At 40.1% G+C, this 13,501-nt stretch overlaps 2 protein-coding genes across 2 annotated transcripts in view; both read left to right on the plus strand.

Moving 5' to 3' along the window:
- Window positions 1-2,854, plus strand: part of LOC131470021 (cyclic nucleotide-gated cation channel beta-1-like) — a 29,568-nt gene extending 26,714 nt beyond the window's left edge. The window contains 1 exon segment of the mRNA XM_058645510.1: window positions 28-2,854. Coding sequence (XP_058501493.1) covers window positions 28-306 — 279 coding nt within the window. The 3' untranslated portion in view covers window positions 307-2,854.
- Window positions 2,855-4,791: 1,937 nt separating this feature from the next.
- fbxl9 (F-box and leucine rich repeat protein) lies at window positions 4,792-13,194 on the plus strand. Its single transcript, XM_058645190.1, has 11 exons — window positions 4,792-5,141; window positions 6,831-6,932; window positions 7,055-7,189; window positions 8,943-9,122; window positions 9,424-9,729; window positions 10,262-10,478; window positions 11,156-11,313; window positions 11,487-11,702; window positions 11,796-12,008; window positions 12,274-12,491; window positions 12,578-13,194. The coding sequence occupies exons 1-11, from the start codon at window positions 5,088-5,090 to the stop codon at window positions 12,744-12,746; spliced, it is 1,968 nt and encodes a 655-aa protein (XP_058501173.1). The 5' UTR covers window positions 4,792-5,087; the 3' UTR covers window positions 12,747-13,194.
- Window positions 13,195-13,501: the final 307 nt, after the last annotated feature.

Consider the following 13,501-nt stretch of genomic DNA (forward strand, 5'->3'; position numbering starts at 1 on the left):
GCACAAACTATTCCTCTCTTCTTTCAGCTGTCCGTCTCATCTTCCCAGCCTCCTCCATCTCCCACTTTCAGCTCTGGGCCCGAGAGAGATGGAGACACGCCCTCGCCCATCTTTGCCAGTTCTATGACACTTAACCGCTGCCATAGCAACAGCTCCACGGAGCTTGAGCCTGCATCTCGGTGCTGCAGCGACGCTGGCGAAACAAAGGACCAAGGTGAAGAGGATGCTGTGGAGGATAAAGGCAACGAGAGTGGTTCGAGGAAAAGTGATGGGGAAGTTAGGCAGGAAGGAAGGAAAGAGACGTGAGAAGGTGGTGCAAAACAAATATGAGAAGAGTGAAGGGTGTTTATATATATATATATATATATATATCTATATATTTCTATATATAGATATATATGTATATGTAAATATATATAAGTTAATTAATTATATAAAATGAATTAACAAAACCTCTACTTTCCTATTGTCATCCACTATTAAGAGCTTGCAGTGCAGTTGTTAGGTTTTTGTGATAAAACTATACCACTGGAAAACGCAATCTATTTCTCCTATTTTTTTGCACTTCTTCAACCCTCACTTTATTGTCTGGTAAGGTTCTCAGTCATTATCCAGGTCATCGTTATCTTCTGTGGTTAGCTGTAGGCAACTGGATGTGCTTGAGTTAAGTTGAAGACCTTTCACCTTCATCCAAGAGGCTTCTTCAGTTCTGACTAACTGGTGGAAAAAACCTGTTTAACCTCTGAGGTTGAACAACAGATCGTTCTCCCCTCTGACACAGTTTCAGGTTGTTCAGCTCTCATTTAACAGATTTTCATTTGATGTAGGAGCAAGTCCTTCCTTACCTGGTTATCTCCTCTGTTTATTCACACCTTCATTATCTGCACATGAGTTTACATTTCTGAACTCTTTGTTTCAGAGCATGATTAAGTAATAACAGTTAGCTCCACTTGTCTTTCTACAAAGACAAAATGAGACAATGTTTTTGCTGTTGTTGTCCGCTAAATGTTTACACACTATTTTGTAAAGTTCAACCTCGATGCGCCTTATTTATTTGTATTTTATTTTTATTAGGGTTCGAGCACAAAGTGCATAGAACCCTATTGAAATAAAAGGAGTTATTTTCCTTGTAAATTGAAGCTTAAATCCAGAACACATGTCTGAAACACTTTTAATGTTATTTTCTTGAAATCCATCTCTTGTGTAGCAGGAGTCTGGAAAAGGTTGCAATGGTAGGCTAAACTGTAACTGATATAATCGTCTGTCCTCTCATCAAAGCTCCGCCCACAAAAGACACAGAACACACACTGTCTGAAGTGTAGGAGAGAGAGCTGCATGAACAGCTTTGTAATTACTGATTAAATTCTGTTCAGTCGCCCTATTTTACCCTTTTATTTGAAACAGTTGATTCTCGAACTTCAGAATTTCACACCACATTTTAAAATTTTGAAAATCCTGAAACTGAAACCTACTTTTAAACCTACGATTTCAACAAATACGATTAAAAGTGTAACACAAAATTTTCATAAGTGTTATGAAAAACAAATTACAGTTAGTTAAAGTAACTCTGTGTTGTGCTAATGTTGTTATTAGTCATTTAGACTGACTTAATGTTAGTTTAAGGCAGGGTTACTCAATCCTGGTCCTGGGGATGAACCACTGCCCTGCATGATTCAGATGTTTCCCTGCTTCAACACACCTGATTCAAATCAGGAAGCTCTAAAACTCTAAACATGCAGGAAAGTGGGTCATCCATCAGGACCAGGATTACGAAACTCTGGTTTAAGGCTTTCACACCATGAGGCACTTCCATCATCAGATACAGTGTGTTGACTGCAAAGAGCATATATTTATAGATTTTGTCTCACTATCATATCAAGATTAGTATGATCAAATATCATGTATAGTGGATTTTGCATTCTCATAATATTTCATTCTTTTTGTTTTCTTTTTTTCTTTTTTTAACAATAGATTGATCATATTTCCACATTTCTGCAAATGAAAAAAACCCAGACGCTTTCCTGCTTTGTACATGAATTGTGTAAATGCTTTATGTTAAATTTGTGTTGTAAATGTGTTTTATGAGTCAGTGGTGTAAGAAACGTCATGTTTTTTTCGATTGTTTGATTATCATGTACAGTTTTAGAGGACCGACCGGTAAAACCAGCTAACCATACTGCCAGACAGTGTCTAGAGAGGAATATGGATGTTGTGTGCTTGTGTGTGTATGTGTGTGTGTGTGTTGTAGTGAGACAGAGAGGGATGCTTGCATTTAATGGACTGTTAAAAACAGTGTTTGTGTTTGTGTATATAAATAATAATGTATTCTAACTCTTTTTTTGTCACATAGATCTGTTTTTTTTGTGAATTCTGTTTAAATCAATTCAACATAATAATATTCCCTCCTGATGTCTGACCGACAGTTATCCATTTAGGTCAAAAAGCCTGACAAACAACACGACTTACTGCAAAACAAGCAACCACAAAACCAAATGCAGCAGAAATGAACAGGAAGCAACAGCTGGGGAGCAACCAACATGTGCTGGCCGCCACTTTTTTCTGATTCCAGACAGAATGTGTTTCCACAGTTTGAAGTGTCAACCACAGCGCTGTTTCCTTCGTCTTGTGTGTAGGCGAAGCTAAAGCTCACTTTGTGAACCGATAACTCCCAGTTTGGAGCCTCAAGACTGGTGATTTGACTGACGCCTTGTTGAGGTTTTGCAAATGTGAGTCCAGAGGCATCACCTGCAATGAGACACCAGGTGTCAATCACTCTGTCCACACATATGTGCCGTGTTTATTTTTCTCTAAACAGGAAAAGTAACATACAAAATTGACATCATGTCCTATTGAATAAGACCTGCAATAAGTGAGAATTTGAATCTAATTTACTGTAGACTTTTTTTGCAACCAGCAAATTTGGTTGCTATTCAACATATATATATATATATATATATACGTATATATATTTGTATATATGTATATATGTATATATATATGTATATATGTATATATGTGTATATATAAATATATATGTTGAATAGCAACCATATATACATATATATATATATGTATGGAAACCGGAAGACTATGTCCATTTTGTATATATTGTAATGTCCTGCGTCAAATGAACAGGACTGTCATGCTTATAATTGTGCATTTATTAAAGAATAACTTACTGTCACTTCCACTGTTGGCCGTAAAAAACATGTCATACTGACCTTTTCTCATTTACCTTTAGACACACACCATAATTAACACTGGAGGTTATTATTATTGTTCGCATGAGGAATGATGCAAATTCAATGGTGAACTTCATGACGAAACAATAACAGGCTTGCTCCCATACATTCAATGGTGTTGAATATCAAAATATAGAGTATCTGTAAGTATTCCATGTAGGAATACTCATTAATCAGAGCAGCTCATAATTTTAACCAAACACCTGTGAGTATTTTTACCTTTTTTGGATGAGTGGGCGTGTCCCTTTCTTTCTCCTTGTCCTCCTCACACCTGCTCACCATCAGCAATCAAGAACACCTGCATATCGCCCCAATCAACCCACTTTAAAAAGCCTGCTCCTGCTGCCAGTCCCTGCTAGACCGTTGTACCATGCACACTACAGGTTCAGCCCATGTTAACCAGTTTGCCAGTAACTTAAAGTGGGTTTTATCAACAGAAATGTACTCTCTAAAATGACCCTCTGCTTCTTGGATTCACTGTCACTCACTCAGGAGGTCACTCTAACAGAACATTTTAAATAATTTATCTGTGTTTGTCTGCTTTTGGGTTTTGTTCAATCATGACATTAATACTAGTTATCATGAAGAATATATATGTATATTTATTATATATCACAACTGTGCAAACAGCAACTGGTACTGCTGTTTAGAGATTAAGGAGGCTACAGTGTAATCCCTTGAAAATGCATCAGAGTTTACTATCTGATCATCCAGCTACTGTTTTATCATCAACATGAGGGTCACAGGGCTGCTGGTGCCAATCCCAGAACCATAAGCTAAATCTGCAAAGAACTGCATGTAAAAATCCGTCCGCATTATCCTCCAGATGAGGGTCGCAGGGGCTGCTGTGCCATTCTCAGCTGACATAGTGCGATACGCGGGGTACACCCTGGACAAGTTGCCAGTCCATCACAGGGCCACATAGACAAACAACCATTCACTCTCACACTCACACCTATGGTCAATTTAGAGTGTACAATTTACCTAAACCCCAAATCTGCATGTCTTTGTACCGTGGAAGGAACCCGGAGAAGACCCACGCACACACGGGGAGAACATGCAAACTTCATGCAGAAAGGCCCTTGTTCTGACCAGGTTGCAAACCCGGATCTTTGAGTTCCTTTAGTAACATTTTTTTTGTAAATTTAAGTTTGTATATTCAGAGCTCACACATGAATACTACTCTAGAGGGAAACTTGTGACTCTTTGTGGCACTTTGTCCATTAGTGCACACCACTGCCATTCATAGAGGTTTCATTTATTTGACTGTGACAATGAAAACAAAATGTAAACATGCCAGATTATAGCAAGAAATCTCATTTACACACATCGTCAGGTGAACAAAAACAGGCTAAATACGCATTATGGAATGTCTTAAAACAATATTTTATTTTCATGCACTTACGGATAGCAATAAGTGTGTGTTAAAACATAGCAACTATCTTTCAATGAGTCATAGTGAGTGTTAAAGGGAAAACGAGTAAAAAAAACCTCATCTCCCATAAAGACCCGCTCCGTGACGTCACAGTGTTTTCCCTCTTCGGTCAGCTGATCCAGTCGAGTCAGTCTCAGACGGAAGCGCTCAAACCTTTGACTGTACTGACAATAACGTAATGTGTAAGGTGGCTGAGAGAGAGATGACAGCCGGCTGTGAAGACTCTAAAGGGCGGGGAGGCTGCCAGTGTACTCCGAAGACCTAACGGCTACGTAGCTGTTAGCTTTAAAAACGCTAACATACGTTTGTTTATTATTAGTACACTTGCGCAGCAGCTAGCTAGTGGACGGCTAGCTGAGTGTGAGGTGATGTGGAGACATTTATAACAACGAAGGACAAACTCAACTGAAATGGGCGACATTCATTTAGAGGAGGTGAAGGACACACCTGAGCTCCCAGTGGAGGTGAGTGACAGACACAGACAGACAGACAGACACGGACAGACTGTCCCTGTCAGTAGTGTTTCATTATTATTATTATTTACCTGTATTTAACCAAGTAAATCAGTTGAGAAGCAATTCTCATTTACAATCACGACCTGGGCAAGATGTAGCACAACAATGGGGCACAAAAAACAGGACACGCAAACAACAAGAAGAGAAATATCAACAACAAACAATATTAAACAATTCACCACAGTCACATGTTGAACGAAAAATATTAAAAGTAGGCGCAAGAGTCGCAAATTGTGGAACGAAAGTGGAACGAATGAATGAATGAATAAACTTGAGTTTTAGTGTAACTGAAATGATGAACATATTGAGTAATAAGTGAAGATTTTACCCATTAAGGTTTTGTAAAATAACAAAAACCAATGTATTTGTCTGTGAGAATGAAGAGGGGGTAATTTAAAGAGAAAGTGGTGTCATTTTTGACCTTTCAAATGACATTTCTTATATTCACTAAAGTCTTCCATACTTAAAAAAGTTCCCAGAAACTTGATATGAATGGGTCTTAGTGCACCAAAATCTCACGCAAAAGTTTATTTTATTTAAGTGACACAAAGGAAATGCCACCAAAGAGTGCTTTAGTCTTTGAGATACCATTACCAGAGGCAGGAGTGGGCAAAAAAAACATCTAAATGTATTTAAAAATAAAATACCAAATACCCAACTAATAGCAGCATAGAGCAGCCACACCATGTATCAAAATAAAATACTGTATTTTTCAAAATACTAAAAATAGGAACTCCTTAAGTATCTTTATTTACTTTCTTGGTGTTCAGTAACAGATGAAGCCCACAGTGAATCATTAAACAATCCAAATGGATGATCTGACTACACTAATGTTGTGTTTCATCACTGTACAGTTGCATAATTTAGCCTACAGCTGAAACTGTCATTGGTGTGTGCTCAACCTCTAGTAGGCACCAAGCATCATGACGTCAAGTCTGCAGCAGATCCTCACGTATTGTGTTCTTATGGTCATGTTGTTTCAAAGAAATTCTATTCCATATGAATATTTTAAAACTACAAAAATACATGACATTGAAGTATTTGATACAAAATATGAATCCTCATGTTCTCTGAAGTCTCCCATGTATGCAAAGGATTCTTGTATTAAAATGAGTTGTAACGGAAACTGAGGCGATTTGCATTATTAATTATGACAGTTTGCACATTTTGTTCTCACATATCTGATAAGTTTATACATTTTTTCTATTTCAAATATGTAATACAATGCAGATTTGAAAGACAGACATATCTGAGAAAAACAACACTATATGGACAAAAGTATTTGGACACATTACACCAACAGGGACCTGTAATTGGTCTTTTTGTGGCTAAAACAGCTTCCACACTTCTTGGTAGACTTTCCTCAAGATTTTGTGTTTTCAATGTGAATTTGTGTCTATTCATTTAATTCTGTAGAGCATTTTGAGGTCAGGCACTGACGTTGGATGAGAAGTTCATCCAGTTCATCCCAAAGGTGCTCGCCAAACCATGTCTTTATAGTCTGTGCTTTGTGTTCTTGGGCACAGTCACGTTGGAATAGAAAAGGAAGAGTTAAGATTGTCCTTCATTGGAGATAATCAAAGCCTGATTGAAACACTTGAATTCAATACTTAACAGGTGTGTCTGTGTTTGCTGTAGATCATAGTTTACATCCTGAGCTTCCTTCACGCCTCAGACAGGAAGGAAGCCTCGCTGGTTTGCCACAGCTGGTACGATGCCAGTCAGGACCTGCGCTTCCAGGTGATTTGCTTTGGGCACTACACTAGTGTACCAGAATGCACATGATATATATATATTGTTCCTCCTAGGATGTATAGATACAGTCCTAATGAGTGTTTTGACACGCGTTTGTCTTTGTGTAGAGGAACGTCATGTTCTGTTTTCCCGCCTCAGCCTCATCCCTGGAGCTAGTGAGGGGTCTGAGCAGAAGGTCCCGCTGCAGTCTGATTATCAGCCAGCTGGATGGCTTCAGCATGTCCAAATCACTGCTGCTGGAGGTGAAGTATACTGACTATTTTGTCCACTAACCAACTTTTTCTTTTGTTATATGGAGCAAACAAAACAGAACATATTCACATTTAAGAAGCTGAAAAACCAGAGGGCTTGATTTAATATATATATATATATATATATATATATATATATATATATATATATATATATATATATATATATATATTAATATATATAAAAATAAGCAACTAAATGTGACCAAAGTGCTGATAGGTGAAAAATATTTATGGCCCAAATGCACAGTTAGTTCCTCTTTGTGGTGCATCATGTTTAAAGAAGACAGGCCATAAACAGAAGTAGGCAGATGAAATCCATGATTTAAAGGAGTATTTCTGTATTTCACTGTAAGGCCTCATTCAGTTGTAACGTTATAGAAATGCTGTAATATGAAGACTTAGTTACTTAGGTCGAATGTCACCATAAATGTTTGAAAACACTGTAGCTGGGTTTTAGTCTGGACAGGATGAACCTAAGATGCTACAATTACTTTAAAATCAGTCAGGGAGGAAAGTGTGATATGGAAAACTCAAAACACTAGTTTCCAAATAACAGGAATGTGTTGGTTCTTGTTAGCCGTAGGCTACTTTCTGAAACATGTGACTGCTGGTCTCACATCTTCTTGAAACTTGTTGCGATGACTTTTATTGCCTCTGTTGGGCCCACGCAATCACCCGTTGCTGCTTTGCAGTTTTGAATATTTTCCGAATGAGCTCCTTCCCTCTGTTAAACTCAAATGAGCCTCTGGCAAAAATGTTTAAATTAGTTTTTCATTTTCCATTTAACCGATCACATGCGCCCTTTTTGTGTGTGGAAAGAAATCTTTCACCCACAGGTTTTATTCATTTATTCAGGAAGAAAATGCCACAAGGCACAATCCTGAATTTGTATAGTTTAGTAAATATGTACATACATATTTGGGTTGCTACAAATGATTATTTTCATAATCTATGAATGTTTCGGTTATTTTCTTGATTACTCAAGTACTTGTTCGGTCCGTAAAATTTCAGATAATGTTGAAAAATGTTGAGCGGTGTTTTCAAACCTGGAGATGATGATGTTCTGAAATGTCTTGTTTTAATTAGTCAAAATTAGTCAGTTTTAATGACTTCTTTTGATATATGGAGCAAAGAAACCATAAATATTCACATTTTTCTTTTTTAATAAATTTGCAAAAATTTCTACATTTCTGTTTTTTTTCTGTCAAGATGGGGTGCTGAGTGTACATTAATGAGAAATAAAATTAACTTTTTTGATTTTAGAAAATGGCTGCAATGAAACAAAGAGTGAAAAATTTAAAGGGGTCCGAATACTTTCCGTACCCACTGTATATGTAACAAGTTTCCTGTCATGATGACCAGGATCTAGCAGATTCCAAAGTCATAGCAGCTGCAACAGTGACGTTAGAATTCACCCTCACTGATCGTTATCCTAACACTGTGAATATTTGCATCTGAAAAGAAAAGAAGAAGCAGTTATTGAATTTGCTGTTGAATGTGTACATTAGCAAGTACTGTTTCCTTTCAGGAACACAAGGACAAAGTCTAAGTTTACTTGTCATTGTGACAGTTGGACTTATTTGAGTCAGTTGGGTGTTGTCACTTACAACCATCACTCCCACTCCCCTAACGGGAAGACGATGCAGGTTTATATTTATATCAGAGAGGACGTAATGTTTGCGTGAGTTACTGATATTAAAGAAAAGTAGGAGATGAATGAAACTGTGCCTTCCCTCCTCAGGTGGGTCTGTGTCTGGGCTCCAAACTGGAGAGCTTGGCTCTGCCTGGCAGCAGTATCACAGAGGCGTCTCTGCTCACCCTCCTCCCTTGCCTCACCTCCCTCCGCAGGCTGGACCTCAGGGGCCTGGACAGCCTCTTCATGTCTGGAGCCTTTCTGTCCAGGGAGGAGCACCGGCAGCAGGTATTACACATCACGCAATAGTGAAAATGGCAAAACCTTGAAGAGTATATCAACAGTATTTACACTCTCTCACTGGGCAAATATTTGACCGTAAACCAAACGGCTGGCTTCTTCCTCTCTAGTGGTCGTTTATAGCTCTTGTTTTAAGCTTCAAGTTTGACCTCACTTCCTCTTCAGTCAACTGACACAAAGGTGTTGGCAGTGTGTCGTAAAACCATGAGGGTATTCAGTATTTTACTGGTTTATTATTGTGGTTGCACAGCTTTATTGTTTCAAGGTCAAACTTGATTCTGTGTTGCAGGTGAGGTCAGCTCTCTGTGGTCTGGAGGAGCTGGACTTGTCCGATCTGCGCTACCTCTCCGACCTCACCTTCAACCGGCTCACCAGCTGCACGCCGCGCCTGCGCCGGCTCTCGCTGGCCGGCTGCCACATCGCGTTCGAGTTCGATCCGTATCGGGGGCGTCCGGTGGGAGCCGTCGAGGCTTCGTCCGCGCTGCTGTCGCTGAGGAATTTGAAGAGGCTGGTGACGGAGCAGAAGTCCACCCTTGTAGCTCTGGACCTCAGCAGAACCTCCATCACCCCCGAGTCGTTACGCACTATTGCACAGGTCAGGATACTTCCAATCTCTGCAACTGTGCTTTTACTGTTCAAGCAGCCACTTCCAAAGTGTCCTTTTAACACTTTGTAGAACATTTATCACCCCCTGAGTGATTACCAAAACAGTCTGTTTTTAACATATCGTTGCTTGTCCAGTTTGTGTTCGGGAAACTTAATTGGAGCTGTGTGATGAAGGAAACAGCAGCAGGCATGTCGAATTTGAGATTGTAATGAAAATACAACTGTTAGCTCCTCCTACTGAACATCCAGGTTTATCTTTATCAGTTAAATCAACTTCTGAAACATTTTGTGGTTGCGTCTCATTGTTTTCAGCCACAATGCTGCTGTATGAAGAGGTCTGGCTTTACTTAACTTTCTTCTTCTTCCGCCTCGCCTGCTCGCTCATGACGTAAAAATCCATAACTTTGTGTGCAGTGCAGGATGTTGCCACAGACTTGAAAACAGAACGTTGTTGTGTTGAGAAACACGGAGAGTTGTGTGGAGCTGATGGGCCTAATTCTGTGATATTCCCTTTGCTCCAGATTCAGGGTTTGGTCTTGGATGAGCTGCGTCTCCATGGTTGTAAGGAGCTGACCAACTATTCAGTCGAGGCTCTGGTGAAGCACCAGCCGAACCTTCGCAGACTGGACATCAGTGCCTGCACTGAGCTGACCAGCAGGTCTGTAGAGGCTATAGCACAGAGCCTGAAGTCACTAACGCACCTGTCCTTGTCCCGCGACTGGAGGATCACTGAAAAAGGTGCTCGTAGTGTAATAACTAATAGTCATAATTATGTTTTAATGAGTTTATTTTTGCTTTTCTTACCTTACATATATTTTTGTATTATTTGGAGGCCTCTGTAGGTTCTCCAAAATGCTTGAAAACGAAGGGAGCGTTCAGTTGCTATATGCAACTTCACCACTAGATGGTGCTAACTACTGTACCATCAGAACCTACTCAGTAGAGAGGTTAAAATCTTCTATATTGGTTCTCCAGTGTTTCACAAACTTCTTATGTGGGAGTCCACTTTTTAAAGATGACAAAGTATTGTGACCCAAGTTGTGCATAATATGTTTGTTTCTATCTTTACTGCCATTTCTGTAACACCTAATATTATTTTGAATATGTAAACCAGACTTTTCTAATGTTTAATGAATCACAACTGAAGCAAACCCTTCCTGTAGGTCTGAGTCAGTCAGTGTGGAATTTTCGCTCTATCTTGTCTGACTGTGCAGCTCTGACCCTGGATAATGAAGCATTTTTTACAACCTTGATCGTTGGTGGTAATGGAAAAGCTCGGGGTGAACATGATTTATCCTTTTCGGAGCATGGATGTGTTCAGAGAACCCAGTTTTACTCAGTCAAAGGCAACTCTAACCCACTGTCTGACAGAAACTGTATCATGTCTTTAACTGAAGGGTCACCTTTGTCCACAGGCCTCGCTGACTTGCTGTCTGTGTCGTCACTGAAGAGCCTGGATCTGTCCGAGTGTCTGGACATCGGCGGAGCAGAGATGGTGAAAGGTTTGGCGGGACCTGGTCCAACGAGAGCACAGCTGGAGACGCTCAGCCTCAAGAGCTGCACCTACATCAGGGTCAGTCAGTGTTTGTGTGTGTGTGTATGCTTTATCTGTATTATTATCAACCCAGAAAAGTATAGCCAAATTTCCACATCTATGGACAATAAAAGATTATTATTCTTATTATAACTGACTGCATTTGTAAGAAGAATAAATGGAAGTAAGTTATCTTTCTTCTCTCTCTGTAGGATCTTGCCCTTTTCTCTCTCGCCCAGTTTCTTAGCAACACCCTCTGTGAGCTGGACCTGACCTCATGCTTAAACCTGACGGATCTGTCGGTGTGCGCTATCGCCACCTACCTGCAAAGGCTGGTAGTGCTGCGGCTCGGCTGGTGCAAAGAAGTGACAGACTGGGGTTTACTGGGGATGGTGGAGAGAACCAAGTGTGAGCTTGACAACAAGAAGGTTAGTGGAGTTTGTCAGAGACGTAAAGACGAGCTTTCTCTTACTCTTTGTTTTTTGTTTGTTTTTTATTGATAATCTTACTTTTCATCGCAGGAAGACAAAGGTCCCAAGTTCACGCGGACATTTGGCAACATGGGCTTCTTCAATCCTCCTCGTTTGCCCTTTGAGGATCGACCCAAGCTGGTGACGCAGAGTGACCTGGAGCAGTTGAAACAGCAGGCTGGAGCCTCACTTCTCGCGCTCAACAGGCTGCAGGAGCTGGACCTCAGTGCCTGCTCCAAACTCACCGACAGCAGCATCACACAGGTGCGAGGCTGAAGACTCTTTCCTGCACCATGACAGTCTTTTAAACCTAGAATTTCGACAATGTCACCTGCAGGGTTCTAAAGGACAATACCAGCTGTCAATCACACTGGTGTCCACATGTTGTTTTGTCTCCTTTGTCCATTTTTGTCCAAACCTGGCCTGACCCATGGGCTTTCACTTTAACAGTTTATAGAGTAAAGCAGGATTATTAAACAAAAACAACCACCTAAAGTCATGATTTGACATAATTTCTCATGTTCTCCAGGTGGTGCGTCACCCAGACCTCCACCGTCTGTCTCTCTCCATGCTGCCCGAGATCACAGACGACAGCTTGGTGCTGGTGGCCTGCCACTGCCGCAGCATCACCAGCCTGAATCTGAGCCACTGCCCGCACATCAGCGACCATGGAGTAACGCAGGCGGCTCCACACCTCCGCAGACTCCAGCATCTCAACCTCTCCTGTTGTAATAAGATCACGGACAGGTGAGAGACACACACAACCCCTCTCACACATTTACTGTGTCTGCTGTAATTAATAACTAAGCTTTTGACCTTTCAAAACTCCACAGATCCTTGTTTTACCTGGTGCAGCACTGCAAGCGCCTGAGAACACTGGACATCTCCAAGTGCAAGAACATCTCCATGACGGCGGTGGACCTCCTGCAGTCACAGCTGCCATTCCTGGAGAATGTCTACTGTAGATTAATAGGTGGGTTTGACCCCACTTTCATAATCTGACTGCACGACTGCTGGATGTTACAGAACCAAAGCCTGGTGTCTGTCTGAGTCGAGCTGCTGCATGTCTCCCAAACTCGCACAGGAAGTGAAGGAAATGTTTTGAGTTTATAGCTTCAGGTCAGACTCTCTGTGATTTTTATTTCATTTGATCGCTCTGGTTTTAATGCAGGCTCTAAACCAGTGAGGAAAATACCTGTCAGGTTTATGCATTTCTTTAGTATTTTCATGTTAGAATTTAATCAAAGTGACTGAAAACACACTTAACACATAAGCACCACTTTCATCAAGATTATTTAAGTGTGGTTTATCTGGTCCCCTGAGGGGATATTAATAAGAGACATTCTTAATTCTTAAACACAGCAGACACAGTTGGAAGGACATTATTTAAAGAGTTTTACTTAATTTATGTAATAACGTGAATGTAAAATAAACTGCGTTCCAAATTTCACACTATTTGAGATTGTGTTTTTTTGATTTGTGCAGACATTTCAGTAAAGCTTTTTTTTTTTAAATGGAGACAGAGGGACTGTAGAGATGAAAAAAGATGTTGATTTTATAAATAAACCAAAGTTTGACAAACACATACTTGTTTTGTGGTTTCGTATAAATCTGTTTATTCATGTGAATTCTGAGGAAAAAGCACATGATTCAAAGTGAATATGAAACACAGAGGAAGAAGTGTGTCAGGACTGCACAGCAGAGTAAAGTCATGACTGTGCTGAAATGAAACAACCTGATGGGAAACACTGATAAAT

Source organism: Solea solea, chromosome 12, assembly GCF_958295425.1.
Source record: "Solea solea chromosome 12, fSolSol10.1, whole genome shotgun sequence".
Taxonomy (NCBI): domain Eukaryota; kingdom Metazoa; phylum Chordata; class Actinopteri; order Pleuronectiformes; family Soleidae; genus Solea; species Solea solea.